General features: G+C 48.9%; 1 protein-coding gene across 1 annotated transcript; it reads right to left on the bottom strand.

Moving 5' to 3' along the window:
• Window positions 1–8824: 8824 nt before the first annotated feature.
• LOC137318365 (histone H2A-like) lies at window positions 8825–12452 on the bottom strand. Its single transcript, XM_067981251.1, has 3 exons — window positions 12078–12452; window positions 11463–11508; window positions 8825–9024 (listed from the first exon to the last, which is right to left on the bottom strand). Exons 1-3 carry the CDS (start codon window positions 12450–12452, stop codon window positions 8825–8827), a joined length of 621 nt encoding a protein of 206 aa, XP_067837352.1.
• Between the last annotated feature and the right edge of the window lie 227 nt (window positions 12453–12679).

The raw sequence follows: 12679 nt of genomic DNA, 5'->3' as shown, positions 1-12679 counted from the left end.
TCAGAACTTTCTCTGTCCGAATGAGGCATTGGAGGTGATGAGTGTCAGTCTGGTGGAATTCATCTCCCTCCAGTCCTGCGTGTGTGGAAATGAAACTGTCTCCGTTCAAATTCCTCATGCTGGTTAGTCTGGAATTGGCACTCCTGTACGTCTGGTGGTGAATCTTAGCCATAAAACGGAGATGGGCTCTGCTCCCATCTCTCCGCTGTTATGATTAACTGTTGGCCCATCAGGCCTCACCGTCTGACATCCGCTCCCTCCCCTCCATAAATTTCCCATTCAATCAACATTCTGTCAACTGCTCGGCCCTGCGATTTAAACCCAGGAGATCACAGCTCTTTCCATCGCCGATTTGGTGGCTCTGAAAAGAGCCTTTGTTGCACTTGGTGCTGAAGCCGGGTCGGGTTTAGGCGCGCTCCCCGCGGATGCGGCGGGCCAGCTGGATGTCTTTGGGCATGATGGTGACTCGCTTGGCGTGGATGGCGCACAGGTTGGTGTCCTCAAACAGCCCCACCAGGTAAGCCTCGCTGGCCTCCTGCAGGGCCATGACGGCCGAGCTCTGGAAGCGCAGGTCTGTCTTGAAGTCCTGAGCGATCTCTCGCACCAGGCGCTGGAAGGGCAGTTTGCGGATCAGCAGCTCGGTGGATTTCTGGTAGCGACGGATCTCCCTCAGAGCCACAGTGCCGGGTCTGTAGCGATGAGGCTTCTTCACTCCGCCCGTGGCTGGAGCGCTCTTCCTCGCCGCTTTGGTCGCCAACTGTTTGCGAGGAGCTTTCCCGCCGGTCGATTTACGCGCTGTCTGCTTGGTCCTGGCCATTTTCTGAACAGATCTCAACACAACCTGAGACACACAGACTGTTAATACGGAGCCAGCTCTGGGGCCGCCTTTTAAAGTGTCTAAGAGGATCCGCCCCTGGCCTCTGATTGGCTTCAGTCCCACACCCAGTCAGGGAGGGATCGCCCCTGGACGATGATTGAACCGAGCTCTGTCAGTCAGACCGAAACGGCGGGAGATATTGGGCCCCAATTGGCTGAGCTGAAATTAATCTTCAATTTCAAAAAGCCCGCCAATTTCAGAGCATCAAATAACAGTTTCAAGAAAATCTCATTTCCCTCCAGCAATTTAAGAATCTCTCTCTTTATAATCTCCATTATTTCCTACTCCTCAGCTCAAATCTCAGGCTGTTTCACATTCCGGTTCATTCTCTGATCTGTCTGTAAACGGGCGGGAATAAAGCCGCGGTCATTGCTTTCCGGAACGGGACAAAGTCCAGCTTCAATTTCAAAAATCCCGCCAGTTCCGGCCCGGTGAACCGCTCCTCAAACAGAAACTTCACATCGAACTGATAATTGAATGAGGGCAGGAAATAAAGAGCGAGCAGAGAGGACACAGCGGGAGAGGGAGTGAGGAGGGATTTTACTCTGAGCGGAGAATGTAATGTCTGGGGAAAGACTCTGTATCACCGCCTGTTCATTTATACCGTGAAACCGGGAATTCCGCTCCTTCTCTCGGGATGGCCGAGAACCCCGGCCGTTGTTTCTGATCCCCCTGTACCGAGTGTTGGGGAATCTCCCCATACTAATTAAATATCGGAAACTGATTCCCCATCCCGAGATCTTTCCTCTCCCCGTTCCCAGGTCAGTGCTCTCTCTCTGAGGCGGTGGGTGGCTCTTAGAAGAGCCTTTGTTTTGTGTCCGGTTTGAAAGGGTCGAGTTGTTCAGCCGCCGAATCCATAGAGAGTGCGGCCCTGCCGTTTCAGAGCGTACACCACATCCATGGCAGTGACCGTCTTGCGCTTGGCGTGTTCAGTGTAAGTGACCGCGTCCCTGATCACATTCTCCAGGAAAACCTTCAGCACCCCGCGGGTTTCCTCGTAGATCAGACCCGAGATCCGCTTGACACCGCCACGGCGAGCCAGGCGGCGGATGGCTGGTTTGGTGATCCCCTGGATGTTATCACGAAGCACTTTACGGTGCCGCTTGGCTCCGCCTTTGCCCAGTCCTTTGCCTCCTTTACCTCTGCCTGACATGATGATTCTTCACTGAAATCGGCACTGAATGAATAACGAATTTGTGCTGGTTCCTATTTTATGCAGCCTGCCCCGACCTGACTGAAACATTCAAAGGGTGAGTGTGCGAGGGGAAGTGACAGTGTCAGATATTAAACAGGGAGAGGAGGAGGCAGAGTGAGAGGATAAACAGAGAGGGGAGGAGAGTCAGAGTGACGGACAGAGCGGAGAGCGGCCTCTGATCTTCCAGCTCCACCTCCAGCTTTCTCCACCCGCCAATTTCAAACCGTTTCTCGATAATAGAACCGAAACACGGCGCTCTGCACAAACCCTTCCAGACTCTGGCTTCATATTCAAGGATTCCCAGAAACCCGGAGCTTTTAAATATGCCCCGTTACAATTAACAGTCAGTAATATTCCTGCCTAAATACAGTCCCTTCTATAACAAGTCAACCCGCCTCCTTCCATTTCAGTCCCAGACCCGATTCGATCTCCCCACACATCCCCTCCCAGACGGGTTCAGCAGTTTACAAACACTTTATTCCAGCTGATTTGAAGAATCTCATGTGTTGGGGTTTGAATTGTGATAGCGGCGGATCTCCGCCAGTTTTACCCTGTCACGGACTCTCGCCCTGAATCTGTGAGAAAAAATGAACTGGGACTGGAGCCGAACACACGCCAGTTCCAGTGAGGCCCGGCCCGGACATCCCATTCTCTCTATTTTATTTCAGACAGTGGGGGTGGGGCGGGGATAGCGAATATCAGCGAGTCACCGGGACCCTGGGTTTATTTGAAATGATTTCTATCTGAAATCTGAGCCCGGCCCCGGGACAGGAATCATCTGATTCCGGGATCAGCTCTTTTCTGAGAGACGTGGGTGGCTCTGAGAAGAGCCGTTGGGTTCAGATGGTCACAAGTTGCACTTGATTTTTTACTTCTTTTTGCCCGCTGCTTTCTTGGGCTTTGCTGACTTCGGCTTGGGCTTGGCCCTCGGCTTTTCCACCTTCTTCGCCTTCGCCTTCACTGTCTTGGGGGTCTTGGGCTTCTTCGCCGCCGCTTTCTTCTTAATTGGTGATTTCGCCGCCTTTTTCGTGGTCGATTTCTTGACCGCTGGTTTCTTGGCCGTTAATTTCTTGACGGCTGTTTTTTTGGCCGCTGGTTTCTTTCCGGGAGATTTCTTGGTCACTTGTTTCTTCACCTTCTTTACCACTTTTGCCTGGGTTTCCTTCTTAGCGACTCTGAAGGAGCCCGAGGCGCCCGTGCCCTTGATCTGCACCAGGGAGCCTTTTTCCACATTTCTCTTGATACTTAATTTGATCTGAGACCGGTGCTTCTCCACATCCAGGCCTTTGGTCGCCAGAACCTTCTTTATCGCGGCCAGGGATATCCCCTTGCGATCCTTGCAATCCCCCACAATCTTGAGGATCTGTTCTCCCAACGGGGGACCGGTGGACTTGGGTCGGGGAACCGCCTTCTTCTTCTTCGGAGCCTTGGGTGGAGCGGCGGCGGCGGCAGGAGGTGCCGTTTCGGCGGCTGCAGTGTCTGTCATGTCCGGGACTCTGTCGAAAATCTCTCTGACAGTCAGAGCTGGGTCAGAAATGAAACGAGAGGCGGCGGCACAGAGCAACTTAAAGGCACAGAGCGGACGGGGCGGAGACATCCTGCTGTCAGCTCCCGGCCCCTCCAGCCTCTCTGTGTTTCTCTCTCCTCTTAAACTCCCCGATTCCAATTAAAATCGGGCACTCCAGAGTCCCAGACTAGCCCCTTCCCATCTCTAACACCGGTATGTTTGCTGTCGAAAAACTTTCACCCGAATTAAAAGCACCAGTTTCGATTTAAACCCGTTTCATTGCTGCACTGATCGCGCTCTCTCACCCGATCGCTGACATGATCTCCGTTTTTCGGCTGAAATCTTGAATTGAATTCAAACTTTACCTTAAATTTCCACTTGGGAGCTCGGCAGGGGAGGAGGGCGTTCCTTTGACAGGGATTTTTTTTATTTTACTCAAAATAGACTTGGAAATCCGGCGATGAGACCGGCCACACAAACACAGTGACATTAATCTAACCCGCCCGCCCCTTCAACACACTCTCTCTGACACAATGTTCACATCTTCACATTCACAGGACAAACTGTTCGCCAGATTGACAATTCCCGGGACAGGCTTTCCTCCCCGCTCAGCCTGTGCTGCAGATTCTCGGGGGTTCGTTGTAGTTTCCCAGCTCAGTAACTGTTAAACACTCCGAGCCCGGCGCTCCTCACAGTGTCTGGTCCCCAGATTCAGGGACAGGAGACAATCACAGCTGTGGATGTGATTATCCAGATCTGGTTTTACATGATTATATTATTCACACTCAGCAATATGTTTGGTTGAGACGATAATACAAATTATCCGCTCGGGGCGCCTCCAGTCTCTCTGTCTTTCTCTTCCTTCTCCTAAACTGACTGACAGACAACAGTAACTGGTGTCCTATCCGTCCCATTCTCAACACCCAGAGACGGCCAGTTACTGAATAAATTCAACATTCATAGGCAGTCCAGTGTCAGGCAGTTACAGGCTGTTTCTCTCCACCTTTCCTTACTGGACGAGAGACTGATAAATGCGCCGTCAGACCGGCTCATACAGAATAGGAGGGACAGTGACCGTCTCACCAACAGCACCGGAGGTCTGTTCACAGACACAGAATCAGTCTTTACCTTCCAACAGGGTGTTCATATTACGCTCAATAACACTATCCCGCTTTCATGTACAGCGCTAGAGATAGAGAAATACAGACGGACAGATGAAGAGACAGACAGAGACAGGGACACAGACAAAGTATCATTCTCACACTTCCTCTCAGTGTGTCCGTTTCACACTCAGCAAACAGTATCCCACCTTCGTGTACAGCGCCAGAGAGATACAGACAGGCAGAGTATCAGCCATACGCTTCCCATCAGTGTCTCTGTATCACGCTCAGCAGGACTATTCCACCTTCATATGTTGTACAAAAGAGAGAGAGAAACTGACCTGCAATGTCCCGTTTTCACCCAGCAACAAATTGGAAAATTCTCCATTCCAATTGCCATTCCAAGCTGGAGTGACAGAAGATGCAGTCTCATCTCTCACTGATATTATTTCAGAGACAGACACATTATTAATCCCACTCTCAGGGACAGTGTCACGCATTTAACCCTCTCTTGCGTGTTGTACCCTCTGCAATTTTGAAGCTCAGGGCCCTTCTCTATTTCTCTCAGTGACCGTGAGTTTCATTCCGATTGAAATAAACTGGGACTGTTGCCGTCAGATATTAATCCTACACGGTCCCAGCAAATACACCGACTCCCACTTTCCTCCCATGTTTCTCCAGGATTGGTTCGAGGAATCCGGCCTCCACTTACGGAGTCACAAGTTTCTTTATCAGCGAAGGGACCAAGAATGAACAGAACCAATTGGCTCATTTCACAGCCGCCCACTTTATCTCTGAAAGGCCCTTTACCAACAAAAGATACCGAGAGAAACAGCAGGGATGGAAACATCTCGTTTAATAGTTAGAGATTGTGAAGTCAGTCTGGATTCCAGCATTAGGCACTGGTGGAATCCCATCTGTTTCCCATTCTGGTGCCTGTTCCTGCACTGCCTGTGGACCCCATTCCCTCTGACCTTTCCCCCAGACCCACTTCCTTTGCTCAGACTCTGAAAAATTCCAATTGGGGAAAGTTTCCATCGATTTTTGTATTGGGAATTAAACCAGATATCTGCGCATGCGTGACTCAGCCCCGCCCCCAGCGCTGGTTGTTGAAGAAGATGGTTTAAAACAGCCGGGAATGGAGAGATCACGGCCCCCGGGGGAAGGGAGCAAAGAGCAGCCTCGTTACAGCAGCTCATCGCTTCGGGAGCGTGTCCGCAGATGGGCTCAGAGATCGGCATTGAGTCCGGGGGAAGGTCAGGGGGAGTCCGGGGGCTGTTTGTAAGAGGCGGAGTGGATCAGGAACTGGTCCCGGAACATGGAGTGAGCGGGGGAAGGGAGAGGTCATTCTCGGGCTGTGTGTGTACAGGGTGTGTCCAGGGGAAGGGAGAGAGAATGGGAAGAACCTGCTATTTAAAATCATTGCTGCTTTCTCTCCCCAAACCAGTAGTGAATGTTCCTGGTTTAGTTCCAGACTCAACCTGTTTGTTGCACAGTGAAGAGTGGAAACAGAGTCGGACAGTAAGGATGTGGGGAGTTATCTAAAGAGCATCTATTGCAGGCATCAGGTGAGAAGTGTGAAGGACACATTTTAAATAGCGGCTGTTTAGTTTCGGTGGAACGGTTCGTCCCCTGGGAGAGGGGATTAGAAATTTGACCTGTACAAAGATCCCTGCCCCATCGGGTAGTCCCATTCATGGACCAGTGGAGGGGTTGGGTTGTGTCTGGATGTCACTAAATTGTTGTAAAACAGCCCAACACACCTGGTATGCAGAAGCTGAGTGCTGCAGTCGTGCAGTGGAGTCAGATACTGACACTGTTTGTACGGCTTGGTTTCATAATGATTATTAACAGAGATATTAAATTGATCACTTTTGTATTTTCTACCTCACCTGTTCTTGAGTTACAAGACATACTTTTTCTTTTTACAGGCAAAACCTTGAAGGACCCAGAATAAATGTCATGTTTCCTCCACTCGAGGCACAAGGAACAGTCGGTACATTATCACTCACAGAGCACAGAGACACAGACAGGTCATCAGTTCCTCAGTCTCAGACAGTAGAAGTAGTCAGTCCCACACTGATCCCAAGTACCACAGACACACTTTCAATTCAACAGTCAGAGGAGGAGAGGCACATATTGTTTACATTTCACCCCAACTCAGTAGAACTGCCAGTTAGATCCATAAATCCCAGTCCAATATCACACCCACCATCAGATTGAAAGGCACTGTGTCAATTTCACAATAGTGCAGCCAAAGCTAGAAATTGAATAACTGATAGAACTGACACACGGTGCCCGATTGAAAGATAGAACATTAGCCCCAATAATGTAAACCAAGATTCATCTCAAATAACGAGCAAAAGATGCAGTATCCATCCCAATTCTGTAACGTGAGATACAAATTACAGACAAGTCCAAAACTCACACACAGTATCAGAGTGAGAGATGCTGAAAGATATTATAAACTGAGAAACAAAATCAGATACCAGTTCAGAACTCACCCATTTTATGAAACTGAAAGTTACAATTTCAATTCGATTAGACCCAGAGCAACACATTACATAGAAGTGCTAAAGTCTCGTACAGTGACACCCTGAAAGACACAGCATCAAATGCATTAGTGCAGACTGAGCTACACATTACACAGCAATCCAAAAATCTCTCACAGTATTAGACTGAAAGATACAGTATCAATTCCATTAGCACAGACTGAGCTTCACATTACACAGCAATCCAAAAATCTCATAGTGTGAGACTGAGATCCAGTATCAATTCCATTAGTGTTCGCTGTGTTTAATATCGGTAAAAAGGGCACACAGCTTTTCTCATTAAAACCTGGAGCAAGAAATTCTAATGTGCACAATATTTACAAAATTAACTTCTAAGGGGAAAACTATTTATAGGTATATATATAAAAGATAGAGTTTCAAACACCAAACTGCAAACTGAGTTCCAATTGAAATACAGACAAGGAATTAATCCTGACTTGTCCACTGTTCCAGAGACTGACAGATCCCCAATCAATCCCAGATTCTCATATTGTACTAGAGAGTGACAGATACAGAATGAATCCCACACTCACATACAGTACCAGAGACTGACAGATACTGAATGAAACCCTCACTCATATACAGGACCAGAGACTGACAAATACAGAATGAATCCCACACTCACAGACTGTACCAGACAGTGACAGATACTGAATGAATCCCACACTCACACACAGTACCAGAGACTGACAGATAAAGAATGAATCCCACACTCACACGCAGTACCAGAGACTGAGAGATACAGAATGAATCCCACACTTCCAACAGAACCAGTGACTGAGAGATGCAGAATTATTCTCACACTCACATAAATTACCAGAGACTAAGATATACAGAATCAATCCCACAGTCACAAACAGGACCAGTGACTGACAGATACAAAGCCTCACTTACATATAGTATCAGCGAGTGACGGTTACAGAATCATTCCCACACTCACACACAGTTCCAGAGACAGTGATACAGAATCATTCCCACACTCACACACAGTTCCAGAGACAGTGATACAGAATCATTCCCACACTCACACACAGTTCCAGAGACAGTGATACAGAATCATTCCCACACTCACACACAGTTCCAGAGACAGTGATACAGAATCATTCCCACACTCACACACAGTTCCAGAGACAGTGATACAGAATCATTCCCACACTCACACACAGTTCCAGAGACAGTGATACAGAATCCATCCCACACTCACATATGTAACAGAACCTGACAGATACAGAATGAGTCACTCACTCAGATACAGTTCCAGAGACTGACAGATACAGAATGAATCCCACACTCACACACAGTACCAGAAACTGACAGATACAGAATGAATCCCACACTCACACACAGGACCAGAGACTGACAGATTCAGAATTGCTGCTTTACTCGGTCTTCATCCTTTGAATCTATTGGGGAAATTGAAATAAAGTCAGTGAAACTGCCCCATTTTAATGTTTGTCTCTGTAGAATTTACTACCCAATAAAGTGAACACGGGTCCGGGGTCCGTTCAATTCCCCTTTTGCTTTGCTCTCGCTCTCATTCAGATTTACACCGCCCCCGGTTTTCCCGTTAACCACCACTTTCAGGGCGAAGAATCAGAATTCAGTTCCTTCCTCTTTCTCACTGCGGAGCCAGTCTCTGAAATAATTAATTACTGATGTTAATATCCCGCATATTAGCAGCCCGTTCCCCGCAGTGTAACAATCCAGAATGAACGCCTTGGAGAAAAGAACAGGCTCCTTTTCAGGCTTCGTCAATGATTCCGTTTTCAGGACACACGGCTCCTGTTCAGTCCCTGCAACGGAATCAATCGATAACCTGTAATTTGTTACTTTTACAGGTAGAAGTGAAATTTGTCCATGTCAGCAATCTATGAATGGGGTTTTATTCCGCAAGTTATGGACAATGTGTTTTTTAAACAGCGCTAGGAATCTGGGACGTGTAATACGGAATAACATTATTACAAAGAGATTTTAAGTCTTTGTCTGAAAACGACATGTCCGAGTAATTCACTGATTTCATACACTGAAATTGGCGGCCTTTTTCAAATTTTAAAAAATCGGTCAATTCTGGCCAATAATTTGCTCTGTTTTCGTATTGACGTCTCTCCGATTGGTTAAGGAAATTAGTTTTCAAGCAAAGCAACCAATGAGAAATAGCCTCAGTTTCTAGCGGGCTTTGAGAGTTGGGCCTGTGGTAATTCCAGGTCCCCAATGACTGAGCTCAAACGGTTCAATTTCACAAACCCTCTCAGTCTCAGTATCAGAAACAACCGTCAGAGGGAAAATCCATATCACAAACTGGCCCCTTATCACAGCGGCTCAGCTTAACCTGTTCTCCCATGGAAACCCCCGGTCCCACATCACAACATCTGACTGATAAATAGAACCAAAACAGAGCGAATGGAGTGAAGGAGCATTTCACTGAGGGGGGAAATGCAGGTCCGGGTAAACTCACTTGTAACGTTCCCTGGACAATTCAGTGCACTCATTCAGGGAAATTTTCCTCTCAGTAACCGGTGCAGCACGCCGCCGATCCCGTCACCTTACTGTGTGTTCCAGAAAACTCCCTAATTATAAAACTATTCCCGAGCCCCATATATCCCGCACCAGTTCCCAGGTCAGTGCTCTCTCTGTGAGGCGGTGGGTGGCTCTTAGAAGAGCCTTTGTTTTGTGTTCAGTTCGAAAGGGTCGAATTGTTCAGCCGCCGAATCCATAGAGAGTGCGGCCCTGCCGTTTCAGAGCGTACACCACATCCATGGCAGTGACCGTCTTGCGCTTGGCGTGTTCAGTGTAGGTGACCGCGTCCCTGATCACATTCTCCAGGAAAACCTTCAGCACCCCGCGGGTTTCCTCGTAGATCAGACCCGAGATCCGCTTGACACCGCCACGGCGAGCCAGGCGGCGGATGGCTGGTTTGGTGATCCCCTGGATGTTATCACGAAGCACTTTCCGGTGCCTCTTGGCTCCACCTTTGCCCAGTCCTTTTCCTCCTTTACCTCTGCCAGACATGATGATTCTTCACTCAGATCGCCGCTGAATGAAAAACTCTCGCCTTTCTTCTCGATTTATAAAGCCCGCCCCGACCTGGTTGAGAAAGGCACATTATCGGAGAGGCCGGGGAGGAGTGTTTGAATGACAGACAGAGCATGAAGTGCGGGAGGGGAGGAGACTGGCTCAGAATGACGGACAAGCGGACGTGCAACTTCGAGCTCCGCCTCCAGGAATCAGTTACCGTCCTTTATAAAATTTTCACCAGCATCAAATGCGAAATACAAATTCAGACACAATCCTTACAGACTCCGGCTTAATATTCAAGGATTGCTCGGAAAAAAAGGCGGAAAATACAATTTAAATTCAATAAATGAGGCACACTACAGTTCCAATACAATCACTATCATAACAGAATCAATCAGTGCCGCTCCGGAACCGGTGGAAGAGGGAGAGTTTTAGTTTTCATATTTGTAGCTGACAGTCGGCGCCCAATAGTTCAATAAACATAAATCGGTGTGGAAGGCACCCGATACCTTTCCGTGCTTGGGTCAGTGTGGGACTGGATAGATTCAGGCACTGGGATGGATGGAGACTGGTCCAGGGTGGGGACTGGATAGATTCAGGGACCAGGATGGACAGGCCCAGGTCCTGTGTGGGGACTGGATAGATTCAGGGACCGGGATGGACAGACCCAGGTCCTGTGGGGAGACTGGATTGGTTCAGGGATCGGGATGGACAGACCCAGGTCCTGTTTGGGGACTGGATAGATTCAGGGACCGGGATGGACAGACCCAAGTCCTGTTTGGGGACTGGATAGATTCAGGGACCGGGATGGACAGAGACATTTCCTGTGTGGGTACAATGAGTTTCATTAGAGCTGAAGTCATTGGGTACTGGATAGATTCTGGGACGGGATGGTGTCAGATCCTCCGTGGGACTGGACAGATTCAAGGACATGGATGGATGGAGATTGGTCATGTGTGGGTATTATGAATTGAATTAGAGCTGGAGTCAGTGTCAAACTGGGTAGATTCAGGGACCGGGATGGACAGACCCAGGTCCTGTGTGGGGACTGGATAGATTCACTGACCGAGATGAACAGACCCAGGTCCTGTGTGGGGACTGGATCGATTCAGGGATCGGGATGGACAGACCCAGGTTCTTTGTGGGGACTGGATAGAATCAGGGATCGGGATGGACAGAGACTTGTCCCTGGCCACTGTGTGAGCCGGAATCTTACCTTTCGCTACCTTGGCGCCCAATTTGACCCTGAGACGAGCAACCAACTACACATCGGCATATAGGGAAAGGGCGGGAAAGTGGAGTTGAGGTAAAAATCAGATCAGCCATGATCTCATTAAATGGGGGAGCAGGCTCGAGGGGCCGAATGGCCTATTCCTGCTCCTATCTCTTATGGTCTGATCAGCACCATCACCAAGACCGCCGAATTCTACCTCCGAAACATGATTCGTCTCCTCCCCTGCTTCAGCTGATCTGGTGCTGAAAACCTCAACCATTCCCTTGTTAACTCCAGACTTGGCGATTTCAATGCTCTTCTTATCAGCCTCCTATCTTCCGCCCTCTGTAAAATTGAACTCCTCCAAAACTGCGTTGCCCTATTCTAACTCCCACCAAGTCCCGTTCACCTATCACCCATGTGCTCGGTGAATTACATTGGCTCCCATTCCTTTAGCCGCTGTAGCGATGTAATATATTAACGTAGATCGGGGATAACTGTGATCAATAGGTCAGTCTCTTCAGAGAGTAACCAGCCCTTTCACAGATACAGTGGGTGGCTCTGAAAAGAGCCTTTGGGTTATAATATTAAATCTTGGCCGCTTTATTTGCTCTTGGAGCTCACAGTGCTGGTTTTCTTCGGCAGCAGCACGGCCTGGATATTAGGCAGCACCCCGCCCTGAGCGATGGTCACCCGTCCCAGCAGCTTGTTGAGCTCCTCGTCGTTGCGGATGGCCAGCTGCAGGTGTCTGGGGATGATGCGGGTCTTCTTGTTGTCCCGGGCCGCGTTGCCGGCCAGCTCGAGGATTTCAGCCGTCAGATACTCGAGCACAGCAGCCAGATAGACCGGGGCTCCGGCACCCACACGTTCAGCGTAGTTCCCCTTTCGCAGGAGCCTGTGAACACGGCCCACAGGGAACTGCAGTCCGGCCCGGGATGAGCGAGACTTGGCCTTGGCCCGAGCTTTACCGCCGGTTTTTCCTCTTCCAGACATTTCCACAATCTCACAAACACTTTCACAAAGAATGAAGAAATCCTCCCGCACTCGCCCTTCTCATACCTTCTGGAGGAGGACAGTGGGGGAAATTGTGATTGGTTCATCTCTTCTCAATCTAATTGGTTGAACGAACAGACCAATTAGAGAGCTGTTTTATTCACCAATCAATAGCCGGCAATGAGAAAAGGCGGAAAATCCCGAAGTGAACCGTTTTTTTGAAATGT

This window comes from Heptranchias perlo, unplaced genomic scaffold, assembly GCF_035084215.1.
Source record: "Heptranchias perlo isolate sHepPer1 unplaced genomic scaffold, sHepPer1.hap1 HAP1_SCAFFOLD_70, whole genome shotgun sequence".
In the NCBI taxonomy this organism is placed as follows: Eukaryota; Metazoa; Chordata; class Chondrichthyes; order Hexanchiformes; family Hexanchidae; genus Heptranchias; species Heptranchias perlo.
The sequence above is the reverse complement of the archived record's forward strand: the minus strand, read 5'-3'. Positions and strand labels throughout refer to the sequence as shown.

Coding starts and splice junctions, on each gene's coding strand:
- LOC137318365 (XM_067981251.1), bottom strand. CDS start 12,452: ATGTCTGGAAGAGGAAAAACCGGCGGTAAAGCTCGGGCCAAGGCCAAG. Junction 11,509..12,077: donor AGAAAACCAGCACTGTGAGC/TCCAAGAGCAAA, acceptor GCCGATGTGTAG/TTGGTTGCTCGTCTCAGGGT. Junction 9,025..11,462: donor GGGCGCCAAGGTAGCGAAAG/GTAAGATTCCGG, acceptor ATTCCGTTGCAG/GGACTGAACAGGAGCCGTGT.